Source organism: Varanus komodoensis, unplaced genomic scaffold (assembly GCF_004798865.1).
Source record: "Varanus komodoensis strain SLA01 unplaced genomic scaffold, ASM479886v1 scaffold15, whole genome shotgun sequence".
NCBI lineage: Eukaryota > Metazoa > Chordata > Lepidosauria > Squamata > Varanidae > Varanus > Varanus komodoensis.
Genome location: NW_025335440.1, coordinates 17,975,069 through 17,993,717, shown reverse-complemented (window position 1 = coordinate 17,993,717; position 18,649 = coordinate 17,975,069). Strand labels below are relative to the sequence as shown.

General features: G+C 49.8%; 1 protein-coding gene across 1 annotated transcript; it reads right to left on the bottom strand.

Moving 5' to 3' along the window:
* Positions 1–13,775: 13,775 nt before the first annotated feature.
* Positions 13,776–16,286, bottom strand: FZD8 (frizzled class receptor 8; the record flags this gene model as incomplete). The annotated part of the gene is made up of 1 exon (XM_044425012.1): positions 13,776–16,286. A coding segment is annotated over one exon (1,986 nt), but the record flags the coding sequence as incomplete, so codon positions are not given.
* Positions 16,287–18,649: the final 2,363 nt, after the last annotated feature.

Below are 18,649 nucleotides of genomic sequence, written 5' to 3'. Positions count from 1 at the left end.
CATATGTTGCTCCCTGTTGCAATGCAAAGGGTTCTGTGTGGTTTGGGGCTTCTCTGCATGAGGGTTTTATTCCAGCGCCATCCCACGGTGTTGTTTTTCTGCATCCTCAGTGGGGCTCTCTGAATCATGTGTTTCCCTCTCCTGCATAACACTGTAAAGTGCTTTACAAGCTTTCGCACATGGGTGGGCTTCACAATGCATTGCCGGGAAAGCACAACTTCAGTTTACGCTGGCAGGAAAATCACCGTCCACAGTTGCGCTGCCTGTGCCCTTGGCCCTCCTGCCTGTAACCCAAAGGCCATGGCTGAGCTGTGCAAACGGCCCTTTACCCCACAACATGTGCATAGAGGCCCTGTGCGGGTTCTTCTTGGAGGGAAGTCACCCACCAGGTATCAGGGAAGGCTCAACCGCTTTCCTCGCCACCTTCCCTGCTCATTTCTCAGCTGCACGTTCCGACCTGTATTGGCAGTGTGGGATTAGCATGTGGGCTGCATCATTTGCCTCTGCTAGCAATCCTTCCACCCAAAGGCAAGCCAGTACAGCCGTCTCGCCTGCAGATCCCCTCACCACCACCCATGGCCACAACCATGTTTGCACCTCATGAGAAGCCATGGTGCTTTCTTATCTTTGCTGGCTGCTGATGGTCCTTTTGTGGCATTTCAGTGCTGTATGTTTGGTTTCCAAAATCATGAAGAGACACAACAGTCCATTGTAAGGCTTTCATGCTCCACTGCAAGATGCCTAGACCTGGGAGCTCCATTTTACCATTGGCGGTGAAGGAACACCATAGAGTCCTGTGGAAAGAGTGGCAATGGAAAGGAGCCACTCCAGCCATCCAACCTCTACAACCCACGGCACCCTGGCAATGCATGTCCTCGCTCATTTTGTTCGTATTGGTTAAATAATGTCCCCATCACCGTGTTTACTCTCTGAAACTAGGAAGGAGCAGATGATTGCACGGTGGGAGAAGCGGGAGAATCATGTCAAGAGGATTTATTTTGATTTAATTAAAACACTTTGCGGGCTGTGATGGCTAGGAAGTGTTACAGAAATGGAGGTACATTTGGGAGGGAGAAGGGGGAAAACCCCCTTCAAAACCTCAGCAGACCAGTCAGGAAGAGACGGTTGAGATCTGTTGGGAACAATGGGGAACGGAAGGGGGGTTGCGCATGGGTCCACTTGGGATGCATGGCAAGAACAAGAGGATGGGGCAGGGATCCCGAAACTGCATTTCTGGGGAAACCACGCAGCTGTCCAACCAGTTAGTCCGGGCAAAAATGTGTGAGCTGATGTACCAGGTAGGGTTGTTTGTCACTATGTGTGAACGCAGTCAGTGTGATTGACTTGGGAGGACACTGAAGAGTCTCGGACTGACCTCAGAGCGAACATGCAGCTCAGCAGTTGTTCTTAGAGCAAGAGGTCAAACGAGGCCACCAGGCAGAAAAGACGCACAAACTTTACTTTTCAGAGGCGGGGAAAGAGAAACTCTGGGTGGGGGCAGCAGAGAAGCAGGAAAAGGACTGAATGATCTCCCAGATGCTGAAGCCCCTTAAATAGCCTTGTGCTCTATCTCTTATCCAGTTCCTTCCCTGCTTGCTTCCTCCCAAATGTCCTGCAGGTTGAGGATTTCCCAAGGACCAACAGGCCCCTCCCAAGGCTTGGCAGACCATTCCCTAGTGGAGGAACCATCCTGGAGGCTGATGCCAAGTACAAAGCAATCGTAGCAATAATGCTGGGTTTTCCCCACACAGAACAATGCAGGAGAAGCAGCTAAGGGATTCAGGATGGCATGAAAACCCCCCACAACTTTGTGTGAGCAAAGGACCATGAGAGCACAACTAACACCGTGCGTAGAGAAGCATTGGCCTCAAATGCACAATTGCTTTCAGAAATAGAGCTGAAAAATGCAAGAACTGGTTTGTTAGTGTAGATCCACACAGCTGGTGACAGGATTCTGGGTAGTACCTGAAGAGGAGCTCCTGTCCATCAAAATTACTATAATGACATTTCTGTGCACACCTGTCGGTTTCTGAGGCAAAATTTGTTACTCCAAGGATGTCATCATTTGGTCTGCAGGGGTTATTAAAAAAACAAGTTTCTGGACCTTACGGCTGGAAGATAAGCTTTTAAAATGCAGGTTGCAATCTGCTGAATTCTCAGAACCCAGAAGGAAGCTCAGATTGGAGTGGTGGGGAAGTCATTGCAAGCATCTGAGTCTGAATGCTTTGTGCAGTGGCAGAACATTTATGTACAGTGTTTAATCAATTTAAAATTGCACACCAAGCCAAATTAAAATTTCTGATATGCACCTATAGCCAGTCAATTACCATCCATATGTTGAAAATGGGTAGAAAAAACTTTAACTTCTCTGAAAAGGATTTCTCCTAAATGGTCATGCCAGACAATTCCTGCTAAAATGGGGAAACCTCGGGGTGATATAAAATTTATTATGGTCAGGGAATGATGCAATGGGGAGCCACCAGGGCCATGCCATGGCAATTAACTTGGTTCTGTTAATTGGCCCTTGGTTGCTGGTATTTCTACAATTTTAGAATCATATATCTGGAACTGAATTTGTTCTGAAAGCTCAATATTTGTTTTTTTCCTAGTGGAGTCCATACCCTGGAATGTTTTACTTCTCATCCATTTCTTCCCAATTCCTTGCCTGTTTGAGCAAGTAATTTGAGGCCTACTATTCCACTCCATGCTAATACTGTGATCATGATTCCAAATCGTGAAATGAGCATGCTGCTCTCTAGAGGAACAGGAAGAATCTGCCAGGTTGCAAGCATGCATATAAAGTGCAGTGTGTCAAAGAGGAGAGCTCTCTTTGTCGAATGAACGACAATCCAGGGCTGATTCTGCTGGTGAATAAACACAATGAGATATGTGAACCAGCTTTCCCCAGCATGGTCCCCTCCAGATGTCTTGGCCAATGCTTAGGAAAACTAGGAGTTGTGGTTCTTAACATTTTGGGGAGCAGGGGGCGGGTGCCAGGCTCAGGAAGGATCTTGTCTCACTCTAGCTTAATTGTTTTGGAGAAATCTGCAGGTTCAAGGGAAGGCTGTTTTAAAGGTTAACATTTAGCCTGAAATGTGGTTTGCTTCTTTGGTATGTGATGGAACCTTCAAAGAAATCTCTTTTCAGCATCCCACCCCAGCAGAATTCAGTCTTGGTTAATGCAGAGAAGTACACATGCTGAAAAGTTGGTTGATAACCTTGTCCTAAAAGTGGAAGGACACATTATGTTGTACAACTGCCAGCAAAAGATCAGTCGCTACTACTATTATTGCATTACATTTATACCCCGCTTTTCTTCTCCTGCAAGGGACCCCAGACAGCTTCCAAGCCCTCCTCCTTTCATTTATCCTTACAGCAACAACCCTGTGAGGTAGACTAGGCTGAGAGGCAGTTACTGGGCCAAGGTCACCGAATGAGCTTCATGACTGAGAGGGGACTAACACCTGCTTCTCCTGAGCCCCAGCCCAGCACTTTACCCACTAGGCCACGCTGGCCACGCTGAGTTGTTACCTGTGTCTCCTGCCAGATGCAGCCCTGCCAGCAGCACCTGCCTTCCTAGGGGGAAGCAGCTGTGGGTCCACCCATGCTGACACACGGCACAGCTTGGTTTCTAAGCCCACAGCTCGATTTCCCACCAACTTGGGTTATTTGGGGCGTTGTAAGAAATGAACAGGGCCAGTTCCTTGCTGTTCTTGGCTCCTATACTCCTGGGATAGGATGGCCAGATCTCTTATTTTACAGAGGATGGCCCTCTGTTTGAAGGTTTGTCCATCCAACTGTGGGGAGTGGTGGGACCTTGATCTTGCCCATCCATGGTTAGGACCTGGACAGCAGATGAAGCAGGCCCTCCACGCACAGCACCTGCCCATGGCCTTTCCTTCTGGGGTGGGACATGCTGCCTTTCTCTTGAACTTCTCATACTGATTTCCAGATTTGCATCTATGCATCCCAATTAGCATATGCATATTTTAGGCAAACCTGTGCCTGCTTTCATTCCCTGTTTTGGTGAACCATTTGGTCTCTTTTGGTGGTGCTTGAGCAGGCACCCAAAAGCCAGGAAGTGTCCTGGCTAAAGACTTCCTCTGCCGCCCCTGTTCCTGTGCCATATAAGTGGGTGCCACTGGGGCAAGAGAGACTACCAAGCAGGGATGTCAAATTATGTCCGCAGCACAAGAGGAGAGCATCATGCAGGGATTCCTTCTGTCAGCAATTGGCAGATGTTATTCTGAGCATCACCCATGCAGCTCAAAGGAGCAAGGAAGAGGTGAGAGGATTCTACCCAAGACTGAGTGTGCATTGTTGGCTGTGTAGTCCTTATCCTGTTTGATTCACTTGTGGGTCACTTAACTGATCTCAGTACCTTTTAACTAAATTCTTTACTTTAAAAGTGCAACAAAAGATTGAAGCAAAGTACAGAAATTCAAAACACACAAATGCACATCACTGTAGGTAAAGTTAGTGGTAAGCAGTGAAAGGTGTGATCTCTCTCTTCCTCCCTCTCTCTCTCTCTCTCTCTCTCTCTCTCTCTCTCTCTCTCTCTCTCTCTGTATGTGAGGGGCATACACAAAGAGAAGGTCTGCATGATAGTTGTGAGGAATTTCAGTTTGTTACACCTCGTTTGGAAGAGCTATAACCCTATGAGTGATATATTTATTTCATTTAATGTTATACCCAAGCAGCGATTTTAGCAATACTGTTCTGAATATTTCCAATATTTTAAACATATTGCATTAATATATTAAATTAGAGGAGAACCTTGAAAGCCAGCTTAGGTTCCTTGCAAGAGGAAGAAAGGCAAGATATAAATGCAATGTAATAATACTAATAGTAATAGATTATTTTGAATGCTACTGAAGTTCAGTAACTTAATTATCTTAAATTATGAAGTGTGCATGCATCTATCTCCCCTGTATAGGAAAAGAATCTGCAGCTGGTTATCATAGTTAAACAGCTTCTGCATATGATTTTATTGATATCTGTAAAAAATAATGATGTGTGTTTCATCCCTTCAGCCAGCAGAGGGCATCAGGAACAGTTCTCTGCCCTTTCCCTGACAGAACCAGAAAAGGACTGGCCCATGCGCCTGCAGGTTCTATAGCGAGGAGAGAAGATGCACTGGCAGAAATGTTCTGTACTGCTCAGCAGTTACCCTGTTCAAGGCAGGAACCTGCATTTTAACCTTTTTCTTGGAATCTGAGATGATGCAGTGGAACCTGCAACAAAATGTTGCCTCGTGGAGTGCTCCTCTTCAGGGTTCCAGGCAGCCATAACCTTTCCTAGGAAATTCCATTCCATTTCCCGTATACTGAACATGCTCAGTCCTTATACTGTTTTTGGACTTCGTCCCCTTTAGGGTCCCCCCCAAAAGTAATTTTGGGCAACTGCAAAACACGGAGTTTCTCCAAACCTGCCAATGACTCCGTTGTGCATGGATGGCGCAGTGTTTACTACATAAGGGACCATACCCAGAGGATAGGTGTGGGTATTAGTATTGTGATTTCATCTCATTCCGACTTTACATTTCCCCGGAGGTCCTTGCTGGATTGGGCTTGGCTTGACCTCATTGCTTTGGTTCTTTGCATAAGGTGGACCTTTACTCTCGCCCACGCATTCCCTGCTCCTCTTTTCAGCTTGATCTGAATCTATTGATTCCATCCAATCTCATCTGTCTCACTCAGAGCATTGCTTTTAGGGAAACTGGTCCCCACTTTGGATGGCTTTAGATAGGAATTAGGCAAATCCATGGAGCAGGAAACTATCATCGGCTGATCCATCAGCTGCGCCCCTACCTGGAGTACGACTGCCTGGCGACAGTGACGCACGCGTTGGTGACTTCCCGTCTTGACTTCTGTAACGCGCTCTACGTGGGGCTACCCTTGAAGACGGTCTGGATACTTCAATTGGTTCAAAATAGAGCTGCCAGGTTGCTGACGGGGACGGGGCATTATGCTCACATGACTCCAGTTCTCCGTCAGCTTCACTGGCTTCCCATTGAAGTCTGGGCCCAATTCAGGGTGTTGGTGATGACCTATAAAGCCCTAAACGGCTCGGGACCTGGTTACCTGAAGGAGCGCTTACGTCCATACATGCCCGCCCGCCCCCTGAGATCTGCGGGAGAGGCCCTTCTCTGGGAACACTCCATGAAAGAAATTAGGAGAGTAAGTACTCGGAGGAGGGCTTTCTCTGCGGTGGCACCCAATCTATGGAATGCGCTCCCCAGAGAGGTCTGCCTGGCACCGTCGTTATTTGTTTTTCGGCGCCAGGCGAAGACCTTTTTAGTCAAACGTCATTTTAATTGCTAATATTATTTCCTTATTTTATTCTTTGGCCAGGGCGACTTATTTTATATTGTTAATTCGTTTTATATTTTTAATGTATTATATTTTAATGTTTTGTGAGCCACCCCGAGGCTTCGGCGAATGGGGCGGCATAGAAATTTTCTAAATAAATAAATAAATAAATAAATATTTCTCCTAATGGCTTTTTCACCTCCTCTGTGCTACCAACAGTATTACAGGCAATATGTTCTGTACACCAGCTGCTGGGGAGCAGGCGTGAGAAGATGCTATTGTACTTGCACCCTACTTGGGCTTCCCTCAAGCAGCTGGCTGGCCATTGCGTGAAGATGGACCTCTGGTATGATCCAGCATGGCGTATTGCATTCTAGGCATTGCGGGTGAACATGCGATGTCAAGGCTTTGTTTTGCACAAGGAACCCCTGAGAAAGCAGACATGCTCCAAAACGTTTGGCAAGTTGGGACAAAATAAACTGGAGCCTGTAGGATCTCATGCACCGTTCATGATAGTTGGCCATGTACCCACCGATGAACTGATTTTAAAAAAGATCCTGGACGGTGCAGAAATGGATAGATTGACTTTATCACTGAAGGAGAAAGAAGATACTGACTTCTATCAAACTTGGTTTTTTTATGATTGGCTGGAGAAACAGGACTTGGCTTAGATTTAAAGATGCTTTTAAGTTATTATAAATCAATTTGAATATGACTATGGAATGTTAAAAGATATGTAGTAGGGGGCTGACCCAGTACGTCCGATGTATTTGATGATTGATGTCTTTAGTATTAGTTTAAAATCTTAAAAAAATCTTAAAAAAAAAAAAGATAGTTGGCCATGTTCTGGCCACCACTGTCCAAGAAGAATCTTGACAATTCTTTGGGAATGTAGCCAAAAGATGGTACAGAAGATGGTGTAGCTCAAAACCATGTTCTACAAGAAAAAGTTAATGGAGCTGGGGATGTTTCGCTTGACACAGAAACAATGAAGAGGTGAACCGATCGCCTTGTTCAGACATTTGAACGGCTGTCCCATGGTTGATGGAGAAAATTTGTCTTCTATTGCTCCACAGGAAAAGTCCTTGATGAAGAGGCTCACATTATAAGAAAAATTATAGAACTTCCTGATAGTCTGAGCTGTTTAATGGGGAAACAGATTTCCTCCAAAGGTCGTGGACTCTCCTTCATTACAGGTTTTTAAGTAGAGGTTGGATGACTGTCAGGAATTCTGGAGAAATGAATTCCTTGCGTTGGCAGAAAAAAGGACTTGATCATCTATAAGGCCCTTCCCTTAAGACATATATGAGTCCAGTTAATGTTCCACCCTAGTTTCACCCATAATAGAAAACGGGAAGATGCCAGTTGTGGGAAAGATACAAGGAAATCTCAGCAACTTTCTGATCCAGCCCATGCTACCTGAAGCACAAGTTGCACCTGTTTGTCTCCATCTCTGCTCTGGCTGCTGCCACACATGCACCTGTTCCCTGTTCCTCACCTTTGCTGCTGCTCCAGGGGACTCTCACGTGGCAGCCGGTGAACTGGCGTCCTGGGAGACCGAGGCTCCAGGCCCCACTCAGCCAGGAAGCTCACTGGCTCACTTTGGGTAAATCGTCTACTCTCAGCCTATCCTCACAGGGTTGTTCTGAGGACAAAAATGGAGTGGAGACCTGCATAAGCCACCTTGGGTTTGTTTCTTGCTGGAGGAAAAACAGGGGAATGCACATGCAACCTCATATGAAAACCGTAATTACAAGTGCTCTGAGATGTTGCAGGATGGGCAAATCTCGCAAGACATGATGGAATATCACAGAGATTTCAAGGGCACAGCCAAGCTCTTCTGACTGAACTGCTGCCTAACAGGAACAGAAGGTCGTGGCTGTGGCAGCCAGCCCAGCCAGCTAATTTCTTGGAAAGGCGGCTGGGGGGGAACGCTAGAAAAGCTGCTGGAGGTGGCGGCTGTCCAACCTGGGCAGGGCAGGGGCTGAACTTCAGACAGGGTGGTGGAGTGGGGCAATTCCCCCCCCCTTCCAGCTTGCCCTCTTCCCACATGAACAGCTCACTGCGTTTCATGGATGAATTCCATGGGGCTGCTGCTGATGCATGGTGGATTTTGCCAGAAGCGCCTTTGGTGGACTGGACAAAGAAACCGGGCTGAATTGCTGCCTTCCAGGGTTTGTGCACTCAGCAAGATGCACGAATGCAGATCATTATCTGCAGTGTTTCCCAAGTCCGCTTTAAGGGTATTGCAGACATGTGTTAGATCCACAAGCATGGACTTTCCCCCAGCATGCTCAGTTCTAAAAGAGGCACCGTGTTTCTTTTCCAAACTACATTTTGCACATGGGTGGGGGCAGGGGAGACAACACACTAGAATTTCTCAATATTTACGGCCGCAACTGCTAAAAGCGAGTTCATTGCTATTTCTGCCTGTTTGTGGTTTGAAGGGTACAGCCAAAGGCAATGAACCGCGGCAACTGAGCCAAAAGTGGTTCTTCAGTACCAATGTATAGGGCACGGGAATTCTCTAATCTAGAAAATCTGTGCTTCTTTGCAGCTCTAGCAACAATCTAAGAAAACGCTCTTGTGAAGTTTTAAGCAGAAGGAGAAGCAGGCCCTGCATTTTCACCTTTGGAGAAAATGTAAGTCTACCATCCTAGGGAAAGAAGGCAAACTGAAAAGGTGTGAATTCCAAGAAGCTTTAGTTTCTGGAGACGTGTGCCAGATTGGTTAGTTTAATAGCATAACTCAGCCTTTCTGTGCTCATATGTACATTATAGAGTTCACAAAAGTTGTGGTCTTAAATGCAGTTGGGAGTACATAGTCTGAATTATTTCCAGCTAAACATGCATAGGATTGCACTTTGGTTCTACCAGTACACTGTTGTTCACTTTTAATTCCAGAATAATTGGCCTAGAGCACTTCTAATTGCTAATAAGAATTATTATTCTTTAGCGATCTGTACACAGCGTCTTTATCTATCCTGAAATTTGGGGTGGGCAACTTTAGTGCCTCCTAGTTGTCAAGGGCCCTGCTTTCCACCAGTCATGGCCAGCATGGGGAATGCTTGGGGACCATAGGAGTGCCCCAGATTACACACCTTACAGCATTAACAAAGGAAGTTAGCATGGTTTAAGGGAGTAACTAATGTTACACACCAGAAGGCATGTTCTGGTCACTTTCTCAAATATGCAATCCAACCGTGCGCATTCTTCTTTCAACCCAGTGCCCTGGGTTCAGTGGGGCTGCAACATATTGCAGTGTGATATTTTACCATGCATAGAGTTACAGCCTAAATTATTTCAATGAAATGGGTTGGGTCCAGATTTAGTGATGTTGGTGAAACCAACTGGACATTAGATACATAAACATGGTAGTACCCATAAACTGATCCATGGTTTCCCAACGTGGTGCCCACAGATGTTCCAACAATGCTTTCCTGCATTCCTGACCATTGGCTATCCGGGCTGGGGCTGATAGGAGTTGAAACCCAACCATGGGAATCACTTCTGCGGACACAAGTCATTTCAGGGAAGGAAAAGCACTGCCTGTAGCTTGTGATATCAAAATGGTACACACACACCTTGTGAAGTCATGTTTGGGTCCAGCATGTACCTATAGCGAAATACAAATAAAGTGAAAAATGGGACAAACTATGTGCTTGCTGGCTGTTTGCTACCCTGAAGTGATAGTTGCAAGAAACTTACCTTGCATTAAACAATCCAAAGGGAGAAGCTGGGGGCCAGTCACTTGTTCAAATTGGGACACTGAGTGTCAACATGCAGCTGAATACATGGGGTTGCCAAGAAGCGCATACAATTTTAATTAATGAGCGCAATGAAATGATCCACATTATTTTTGGTAAATATTACTTATTAGCTTGGATATTTTTAGTTCCCAATTTGGCCAGCGGATGGCACTGCTCCCTAAATTTTCATAACTGGAATTTTTTCTGCTTTTCTACTTTTCAAGATCCCCAAATTGTGTACTGTGTGAATTGTAGGTGTTTTGCTTATCAAAATTGTACTTTGAATATGAAACCAATTCCAGACTTAGAGGAACATCCATTTGATATGCTTGTTTCAGTTTACCCTGCTTTGTTTCAAAGGTATGGCGACTTCCCAAATATTATCACAAACTGATTGTACTTTCTGTTCATTCCATCATGCCCATTCCTTTTGCATTGCTCAATTAAAAAGCAGGCCCCCATTTGTATGACTACAGAATTCATTCAAAAAGGAAAGAGTTTTCCCCCAGTATCGTTTAGTGCTCATGCAGCTATTTCTACTGCATATTACATCAGCCTTTCCCAATCCGGTGCCCTCCAAAGGTGTTGGACAGCAAGTCCCATCATCCACAACCTCCAGCACCTTGGGAAGGCACCAGATTGGGAAGGGCAGCCTGCTATTGCCCACTGAAAGAACTCACCTTGGAAAGCACATGAGTTCTGCTTTGCAAAGTGCTTTTAATTGCCAGAAGTGTTTTTAATTGCTTGGAAAGATACACCCTAAGCTGCTTACTGACTTGGCAAGTCAAAGCAACACCCTCCTTTTCCCACCCATCTCACTTTTCCCCCATTCTGCTGACTCTTCTGTTTTCTCTCAACAGCTTGTGTCCTGCTTCAGCAGCTGAGATCACATAAGAGCATTTTTTAATCCTTCTTGAACACAAAAGGAATTTCACTTCCCAATGTTAAGTATTTACCTTATATTACAACTACTTAGACCCAGAAGCCTTCTTTCATCCTTTGAGAGACCTGTTGTTCCAGGGTGGTCCTTGAGATGCTACTGGACTGCAGTCCCCATCAGCCACAGGCAGCATGGTAAGTGGGAGTTGCAATCCAGCCCCATGGAGGGAATGTTTTGACCACTGACCCTGCATTCACAGTATTTTTTGCCAAGCAAGATTTTTTCTTTGCTGTTTATAGTGCTGTGGCCCTGTGTGGACTGCAGGTGCACTGGGATTTCTCATCGGTGATCTGATCATGGATGCTCTTCAGATCTAGGCTGCCTTTTAAATAATACAAATTGTTCTGGCTTCATCTGTGGGATCTTTCAAGTTTTTCCTTCCTTTTAGCATTTGGCTCCTTGGCCATTAGCTGCATTCAGTGATCTTAGAGCGGAACATGAACTCCAACAGCCTCATTTCTGCTACCACTACTAATGCGATCCCAGCAAACTTGCCATTACTTGGAGAAGGTGGAATCACTGTCTGGGACTGACACCAACTGACACTTGCACGGTCACAGGCGGTAAATACTTGGTGCATTCTCCTCTATGAAAGATCCTCAGCCTCCAGGGAAGCTTGAGGGATCCTTCTTCCGTGCCCCAGCTTGTGGTGGCATCATTAAGGCAAGGGCTGTCCAGTCCCAGCTGCAGGCTGAGGGCTTCTTGCCACTGCCACCAATTCAAGTCATTTGCTTTTCTGTCAACCTTTCCCAACCTGGTGCCCCCCAGATGCACTGGGACTCCAAACAGGGGCAGGCTATTTGAAATAGGATGTATCATACAGCTTTGATGCTTTGATTTTTGAAAACCATAGAAGTCTGCCAAGATTTCAAGCACTTCAGATTTTAAAAACAAAAGAAAACCTGCATGTCTGGTTAATAATGGTACTTTTCTTTGGTTCAATCAGTAGCTAAAGGAAAGCATTTTGGAAATACAGTTGTTCTGCAAAGGAAAAAATGCTTTAAATTGGGCGCCATTGTTAAGATAGTAGACCACCTGTAGAGCATTCATAGATTTTTTTTCTCCTCTCACCCCCATCCCATTATAAGACTCTAACCTTGGGCCTTACTGCCTGCAGTCTGGCTAACAATGCTAGGGAAAGCTGTTTAAAAGACCGTTCTCTCTTTTTCCTCTGGTGTTCACTAACTGTTACAAGTCTTCCTTTAAAAGGATGTGGGGCTTTTTTAATTGAAGAACTTTGGGGCGCCATGGTGGCCAATTGGTCTGCAACAAGAGAAACTGGGCAGGCGAAAGATTTTTTTTAAAAAAAAATCCTATACACTGCATTTAGAGAAAAGATCAAAGTTTTTGCCAGCCTCAAAAGGAACCAAGATCCCTACAGATTAACCCTATTCATTTAGTTCCTCTTTAAAAAGAAGAGATGTTCTGAGCCACTGGGGGTAGATAGGTAAAAAGTTCAACCGCTTTTCTAAAGCATTCTGCTAATTCTACAGCCCCCCCCCCACCCACTCCAATCAATTAGCTTTAGCCTTGATGGAAGGACAATTCCCATCTCCTAGGAGAGAGACATTTGCTGTATGTAAGTATGAAAGGTTAAGATCACATTATCTCTTAAGTGCATTATATGTAGAATTCTCAGCTCCCTTTTCTACCCAAAGATGGTGTCAACATTTCTGCCTCTGCTGGCTAAGAAGCAAGTGCTTACCAAAACAAGCATGGAAAACACACGCAAAATGTTGCACGGATGTCTCCCACATTCCTAAAGTAACATTAATTTGGGAGAAGTCAAAACAAAGCATGAGGGAATTGAATGCCCCGTCCTTGTTTATCCGGTCTGGGTCATGACCATGGCTTTGTGAGAGAGGATGGCACAGAATTAAAGCTGCAACTTTTCAAAGTGGTTACTTTAAGGGAGCCCACAAAAGTATTTGAGGCGTGAACAATTTGGATGAAAACTTTGGAACATCTTTTCTCCAGGCAGTTCCACAGCTGTCTGGAATTCCACAGCCATCCCTCCCATCTCCACAGTCCAAGGAGTGCTGTCAAGCAACTGCTGGAGAACCCCAAGTCGCCCAGCAGGAACTGTTGGGCTGCAATGACGTATTGGGGAAGTGGGCAGCTTGTGGCCCGGCAGAAGTTGCTAGCCTGCAAGTCCCAGCATCCCTCACTACTGGGCATGTTGGTGAGGCTGTTGGGAGCTGCAGTTCAACAACATCAGCAGGTCACAAGTTGCCCATCTCTATCTGTATGTGCTTTTCAGTGACAGATGGTTCAATCTGTCCAACCCATTTTTGTTTCCTTTCCACCTCCAAAGCAGGGGTGGGCAAAACCGAGGCCCTACAGAGGATGTTTGACTCCAGCATCCATCAGCCCCAGACCTCATGGCCAAAAACCCATCTTGATTAGGGGGATTAGAGTCCAAGAATTAAGTTGAGGGGGGGGGGTCTGGTTCCCACACCCTCAACCTTGAAGCCTCTCGTGGAATTTTTTGTTAACTGTGCTCTGAGATAACACCCGGAACATCATATGCCCCTTGCCCACCCCCAGCATGGCACGTCAACCCACAGGAAAAATCAGGGCAGCAAGAGGGGACATGTTCCCCCTTCCCAAACAATTTATCATTGTTTTATTGACAAAATAGAATACTCAAATATTTGCTCTCAGGAGGGAGCAGTGATGGTGAGCCTCTAAACTTTTTCTTTAACAAAAAAATTTACAGACTGTATAGTATTTGGACTATATACATATTTTACATGTTTTGCACAAGGTACCAAATAATTATATAAATACATCCTTTAACATAAGAAACCCGTATTTATTGGGGGTGTATCATTAAGACATGGTTTGAATGTGTTTAAGGCATCTGCCAGTTTTGTTTTGTTTTAATAGAAAGGAAATTCTTCAAAAGTCTCCCCAAGCCCCTGCAGTCCTATCAGACATCTATGTTTTGACGTTGTCTCCTCCGAGTGTGAAGGAAGGAGAAATCACAAACAGAGAAGCCCCAAGCAAACAAAGGAGGCTCCTGCTAGCTGAAGGAGCTGCTGAAGTCAGCTCTGGTCCAGACAGCCTTCAGTTTCCTCGGTCCACCTTAGGAGCTGGTGCCCTGAAGAATCTAGGCTCCCTGGATGTCTGACTGAGAGGAGGCGCTGGGAAAGGGACAGGCCGAGGCCGAGGGAGCGGGTCTGGCACTTGGGAGCCTCCTGCAGCCACACTGTCCTGCGCACGAGGAGGCCGTTAGGAAGCTCGCTTGTGAAGGGGCGGGGAAAAGAGTTGGCTGCATCCGCTCCTGCCCTCTCCCCTTTTATACCTGGGACAAGGGCATCTGTTTCGGGTAGGAAACTGAGCTGGCAGTGCCGGACCTCCATGTCAAGCCAGTGCTGACGTCACTGTACATGGAACCCCCGCCGCCCCCCAGCCCGCCCACGGCGGCCGCAGTCACCACGCCCCCTCCGACGCCGCCACTGCTGCCGACGGGGCCGATGCCGCCCGCGATGGTGGCGGTCCCCTTGCTGGCCCAGCAGCAGCGGGTGCAAAGTGCCTTCCAGGACTCCAGAGTCTTCCCTGACCAGACCCACACTCCTGATGTGATGCCCACCACAAGGCACATGAAGTACTTGAGCATGAACACCGCGTAGTCCGGGCGGCGGGCCTGGTCGGGCTGCTGGTCCCGCAGGCAGGGGCAGTTGTGCGTGGCCTCCCAGCGGGGGCGGTTGTGCTGCTCGTAGAAGAGGCAGGCCACCACGCTGGCGGCCGGCACGGTGTAGAGCACCGTGAAGAGGCCCAGGCGGATCATGAGCTTCTCCAGCTTGTGCGTCTTGGTGGGCCCCCCCTGCTGCTTGATGACGCTCCGGATGCGGAAGAGCGACACGAAGCCGGCCAGCAGGAACATGGAGCCGATGGCCAGGTAGATGAGCAGGGGAGCCAACACAAAGCCCCGCAGGTTCTCCAGGCTCTGGTTGCCCACGTAGCAGATGCCGGCCACGGGGTCCCCGTCCACCGAGCTGAGGGCCAGCACGGCAATGGACTTGACGCTGGGCAGCAGCCAAGCCGCCAGGTGGAAGTACTGGGCATAGCCCGCGATGGCTTCGTTGCCCCACTTCATGCCAGCTGCCAGGAACCAGGTCAGGGACAGGATGACCCACCAGATGGAGCTGGCCATGCCGAAGAAGTACACCAGCAGGAAGACCACCGTGCACAAGGCGGGGCCTGTGCTCTCGTAGCGCACGTGCTCCGCCACCGCCAGCTCCGGCTGGAGCTCAGTGGCGCCCCCGGCGGCCCCGCGCCCTCCTACAGCAGCCGCTGCCGCAGCAGCTCCGGCAGCGCCCCCCGACGTGCCCGCCGGCCCTGCTCCCGCTGCGGCCGCCCCGCCGCTGCACGCCACTTTCTCGTGGCCGGCAACCAGACGCACCAGGTAGCCCAAGGAGACGAAGAGGTAGCAGGCGGCGAGGAAGATGATGGGCCTCTCCGGGTACTTGAAGCGCTCCATGTCGATGAGGAAGGTGGAGACGGTGGCGAAGGTGGAGATGAAGCACAGGATGGACCACAAGCCGATCCAGAAGGCGGTGAAGGCGCGCTCGTCCGGGCTGAAGTACGGGTTGTGGCAGGGCAGGGCGCAGTTGGCGATCTGGCCCGTCTTGACGCGGTTGTAGAGCGGGTGGCGCTCGCTGGAGACCGACACCATGGGCGCCCGGCACTGGCAGCCCGGCTCGCAGGGAGCGGCCGGGCGAGCCTTGCGCAGGGGCGGCTCGGCGGCCGGCGGCGGCACGGCGGCGCCAGGGCTCCTGCCCGCGCCGCCTCCCCCGGGCTTGCGGTGCGGCGGCTTGGGCTGCTGCGGCGGCGCGGGCGGCGGCGCGGCCGTGGCGAGGTCGGTGCGGTTGTAGTCCATGCACAGCGTGTCCGGGTTGCCCTGCTCCGGCAGGCGGTCGCAGCGCATGCGGTCGGGCCAGGCGAAGCCGTACTGGCGCATCAGCGGCGCGCAGCCGGCCTTGGCGCGCTCGCACACGCTGCGGCAGGGCGGCAGCGGCTTCTTGTAGTCCTCCAGGCAGATGGGCGTGTACATGCTGCACAGGAAGAAGCGCAGGTCGGCCGAGCACTGGATCTCCACCAGGGGCCAGAACTGGTGCACCTCCAGCCCCGCCTCGTCCTGCGTGTCGTGGTTGAACTGGTTGGGCATGTACGTGTAATTGTAGCCGATGCCTTTGCACAGCGGCACGGTGATCTCCTGGCACGACAGCTCCTTGGCCGACGAGGCGGAGGCGGACGCCCCCGCCGCCGCGGACGACGACGACGACGACGAGGCACCGGCCGCGGCGGCGGCGGCAGAGGCGGCGCAGCTAGCGCGCGGCTGCAGCGGCGACCAGGCGGGCAGCAGGAGCGGCAGGAAGGCGAGCGCCAACAGGTAACTCAGCTCCATGCTCGGGCAGGAGGGGCGAAGGCGGCGGCAGCACGTCCTGGCGGGCTCCTCCGGCAGAGAGCGCGTCGGCCACGCTTGTCCTTCTCGTGCGGTCGCCGCCGCCACCGGTCGCGCCAAGACGGTCTCCACGCCGGGTCGCGCCGCCGCCGCTCCAAGCGCCAGCTCGCCTCCCAGCCTCCGGAGCGCTGCCTCCCTCGCAGCAAGTCCGCGTTCCGCCCGGGCCGAGACGGACAGGAGGAGCGGCGGCGCCGGCGCCCCGCGGGGCGCGGGCTTCCCTCTCGCGCGGCTCAGTCGGCTTCCAGGCGTCCCGCGCTCATCTCCCGCGCCCGCCTTTGTCGCAGGAGCGGCGACTCCGCGCGGCGGCGGCGGCCGCTCCTCCTCGCTTTCCGCAACTTTCGCCCTGGCCGTGCCGTGTCAAGATGGCTGAGAAGCGCGGGAGAGGCGGCGGCGGCGGCCGCTCCACGCTGCCCCGGAGCCAGCGGCCCGCCGCCGAGCCGATCGGGCTCTCCCTCGCGGAGCGCCGGTGCCCGCAGCGCCGCGGGCGACTTGCAGCGCACGCTCTCGCGCTGCCACCTGAGCGGCTTCGCAGGCGGCGCGCAACCACCACGGTCCCGTCCGCGCAACTTCTCGCTCTCCGGCTCCAGCAGCGCCAATCCGGTGGCCGCGCTCCCAGGGTTATTTATAGTGAAGGATGCCAGGCCCCGCCTCGCCTGCCCCAGCTACCTATCACGAGGGCTCCGGGCGGGGAACGGTGACCCCCCCCAGTCCTCTCCCTTAAGGTGGATCCCGGACTGCTCCGTGCTTGGAAGGGGATTGGCGCTCCTGGCCCTTTAAGAGTCTGCGTGCGTGTGCTTTTTTTTTTGGGGGGGGGGAGTAGGTGTAAATAGTTCACTTAACACTTGGCAGGTAAGTTATGAAAATGATTCTGCTCAGACAAGACACAAATTCAAGACCTGTTTCCGGTCCTTGGCTCGGGCTCTTGCTTTCTGTCGCTCGCAGAGCTGAACAGAATCCCGAATTTAATTGTTATAATGAAATCCTCCGGCCCCCGACAAGCAGGTTCTCTGTTCACTTTATACTTAAATCTCTGGGATTTCTGCAAAACTAGATCGAGCCAATGGGCATGGGGGCTTGATTTAATGAATGATTTAATACACCTCACTTTGCAAACAGCTTCCCAGTGGTCACCTGGTGCAAATTCTGCAACTCTGAAAGGCATTTTCCACCCGTTCTTCATATCTTGGTGGGACTTGGAATGTTTGCGTTCCCCAGCCTAGTGAGTGCAGATATTCAGGGCTAGAGGTCCCATCATCCTTGGATAACATGGCTCGCTGTCAGGCTGAGGGAGCTGTAGCCCCACTCAAATGGAGGGCACCACCTTGTGATAAGGTTGCTGTAGTTTGAGCGATGTCAGAATGGCTGGAGAAGCTGCTTGTGATGCAGCAATGGCTTGGCAGTCACGGCAGTGTGGAGTGACCGTGTGTGTGTGTGTGTGTGTGTGTGTGTGTGTGTGTTTGCAGCATGCCATTTTTCCCTGCTCAAATCCCTCCCCCAAAGCCACCTTTTCAGAGAAAAAACGGGCTGGAGGTTGGAAGTTTGGTGGAGGGCTGCATTAACTCACTCTTATTCCCAAAAGGAAGCATATGGAACAGAATGTCAGTTTTCTTTCCTCTTCCTCCCTTCTCCCTGCTGTATCCGTTTTTGTTTGTAAGCTCATTGGGGCAAGTCTCTGTTGTGTGTTGTCAGCTCTGGGAAGCCCTATGAGCATGGATGGTATTTGAGAAAACATCTTTTTGCTCTCTCACTTTCTTTTGGAAGCAGGGAAACAACTGTAAGACTCATTTTCAAAGAGATGGGATGGATGACAATTTAGGCAGAGGTCTGAGAAACACTGGGTTGGATGTGGAGCTTGGCTATTGAACTAGATCTCTGAAAGTGGACTTCCCACCCACTTCCCCTAAGGGTCCCTTCCATGCCCCCAGAAATGCTACTTGGGGGACTGGCAGACCTGCTGAATGGGGTGAACTGAGATGCAGGGGGATAAGGGGAACCTCTCCCCCCAATCAGGTAGATGCCCTTTTTGTGATCAGCAGCCTTTGGCCATCAGAAAACAGGTCCCAGATTCAATCTGTTATCTCTTGGTGAGGCTAAGCTCCATCAAAATAAATGGGATTTGGGTGTTCTTAATGAGCTTGCTGAATGGCTCCCATGATAAACACATTAAGCAGAAGTAAATC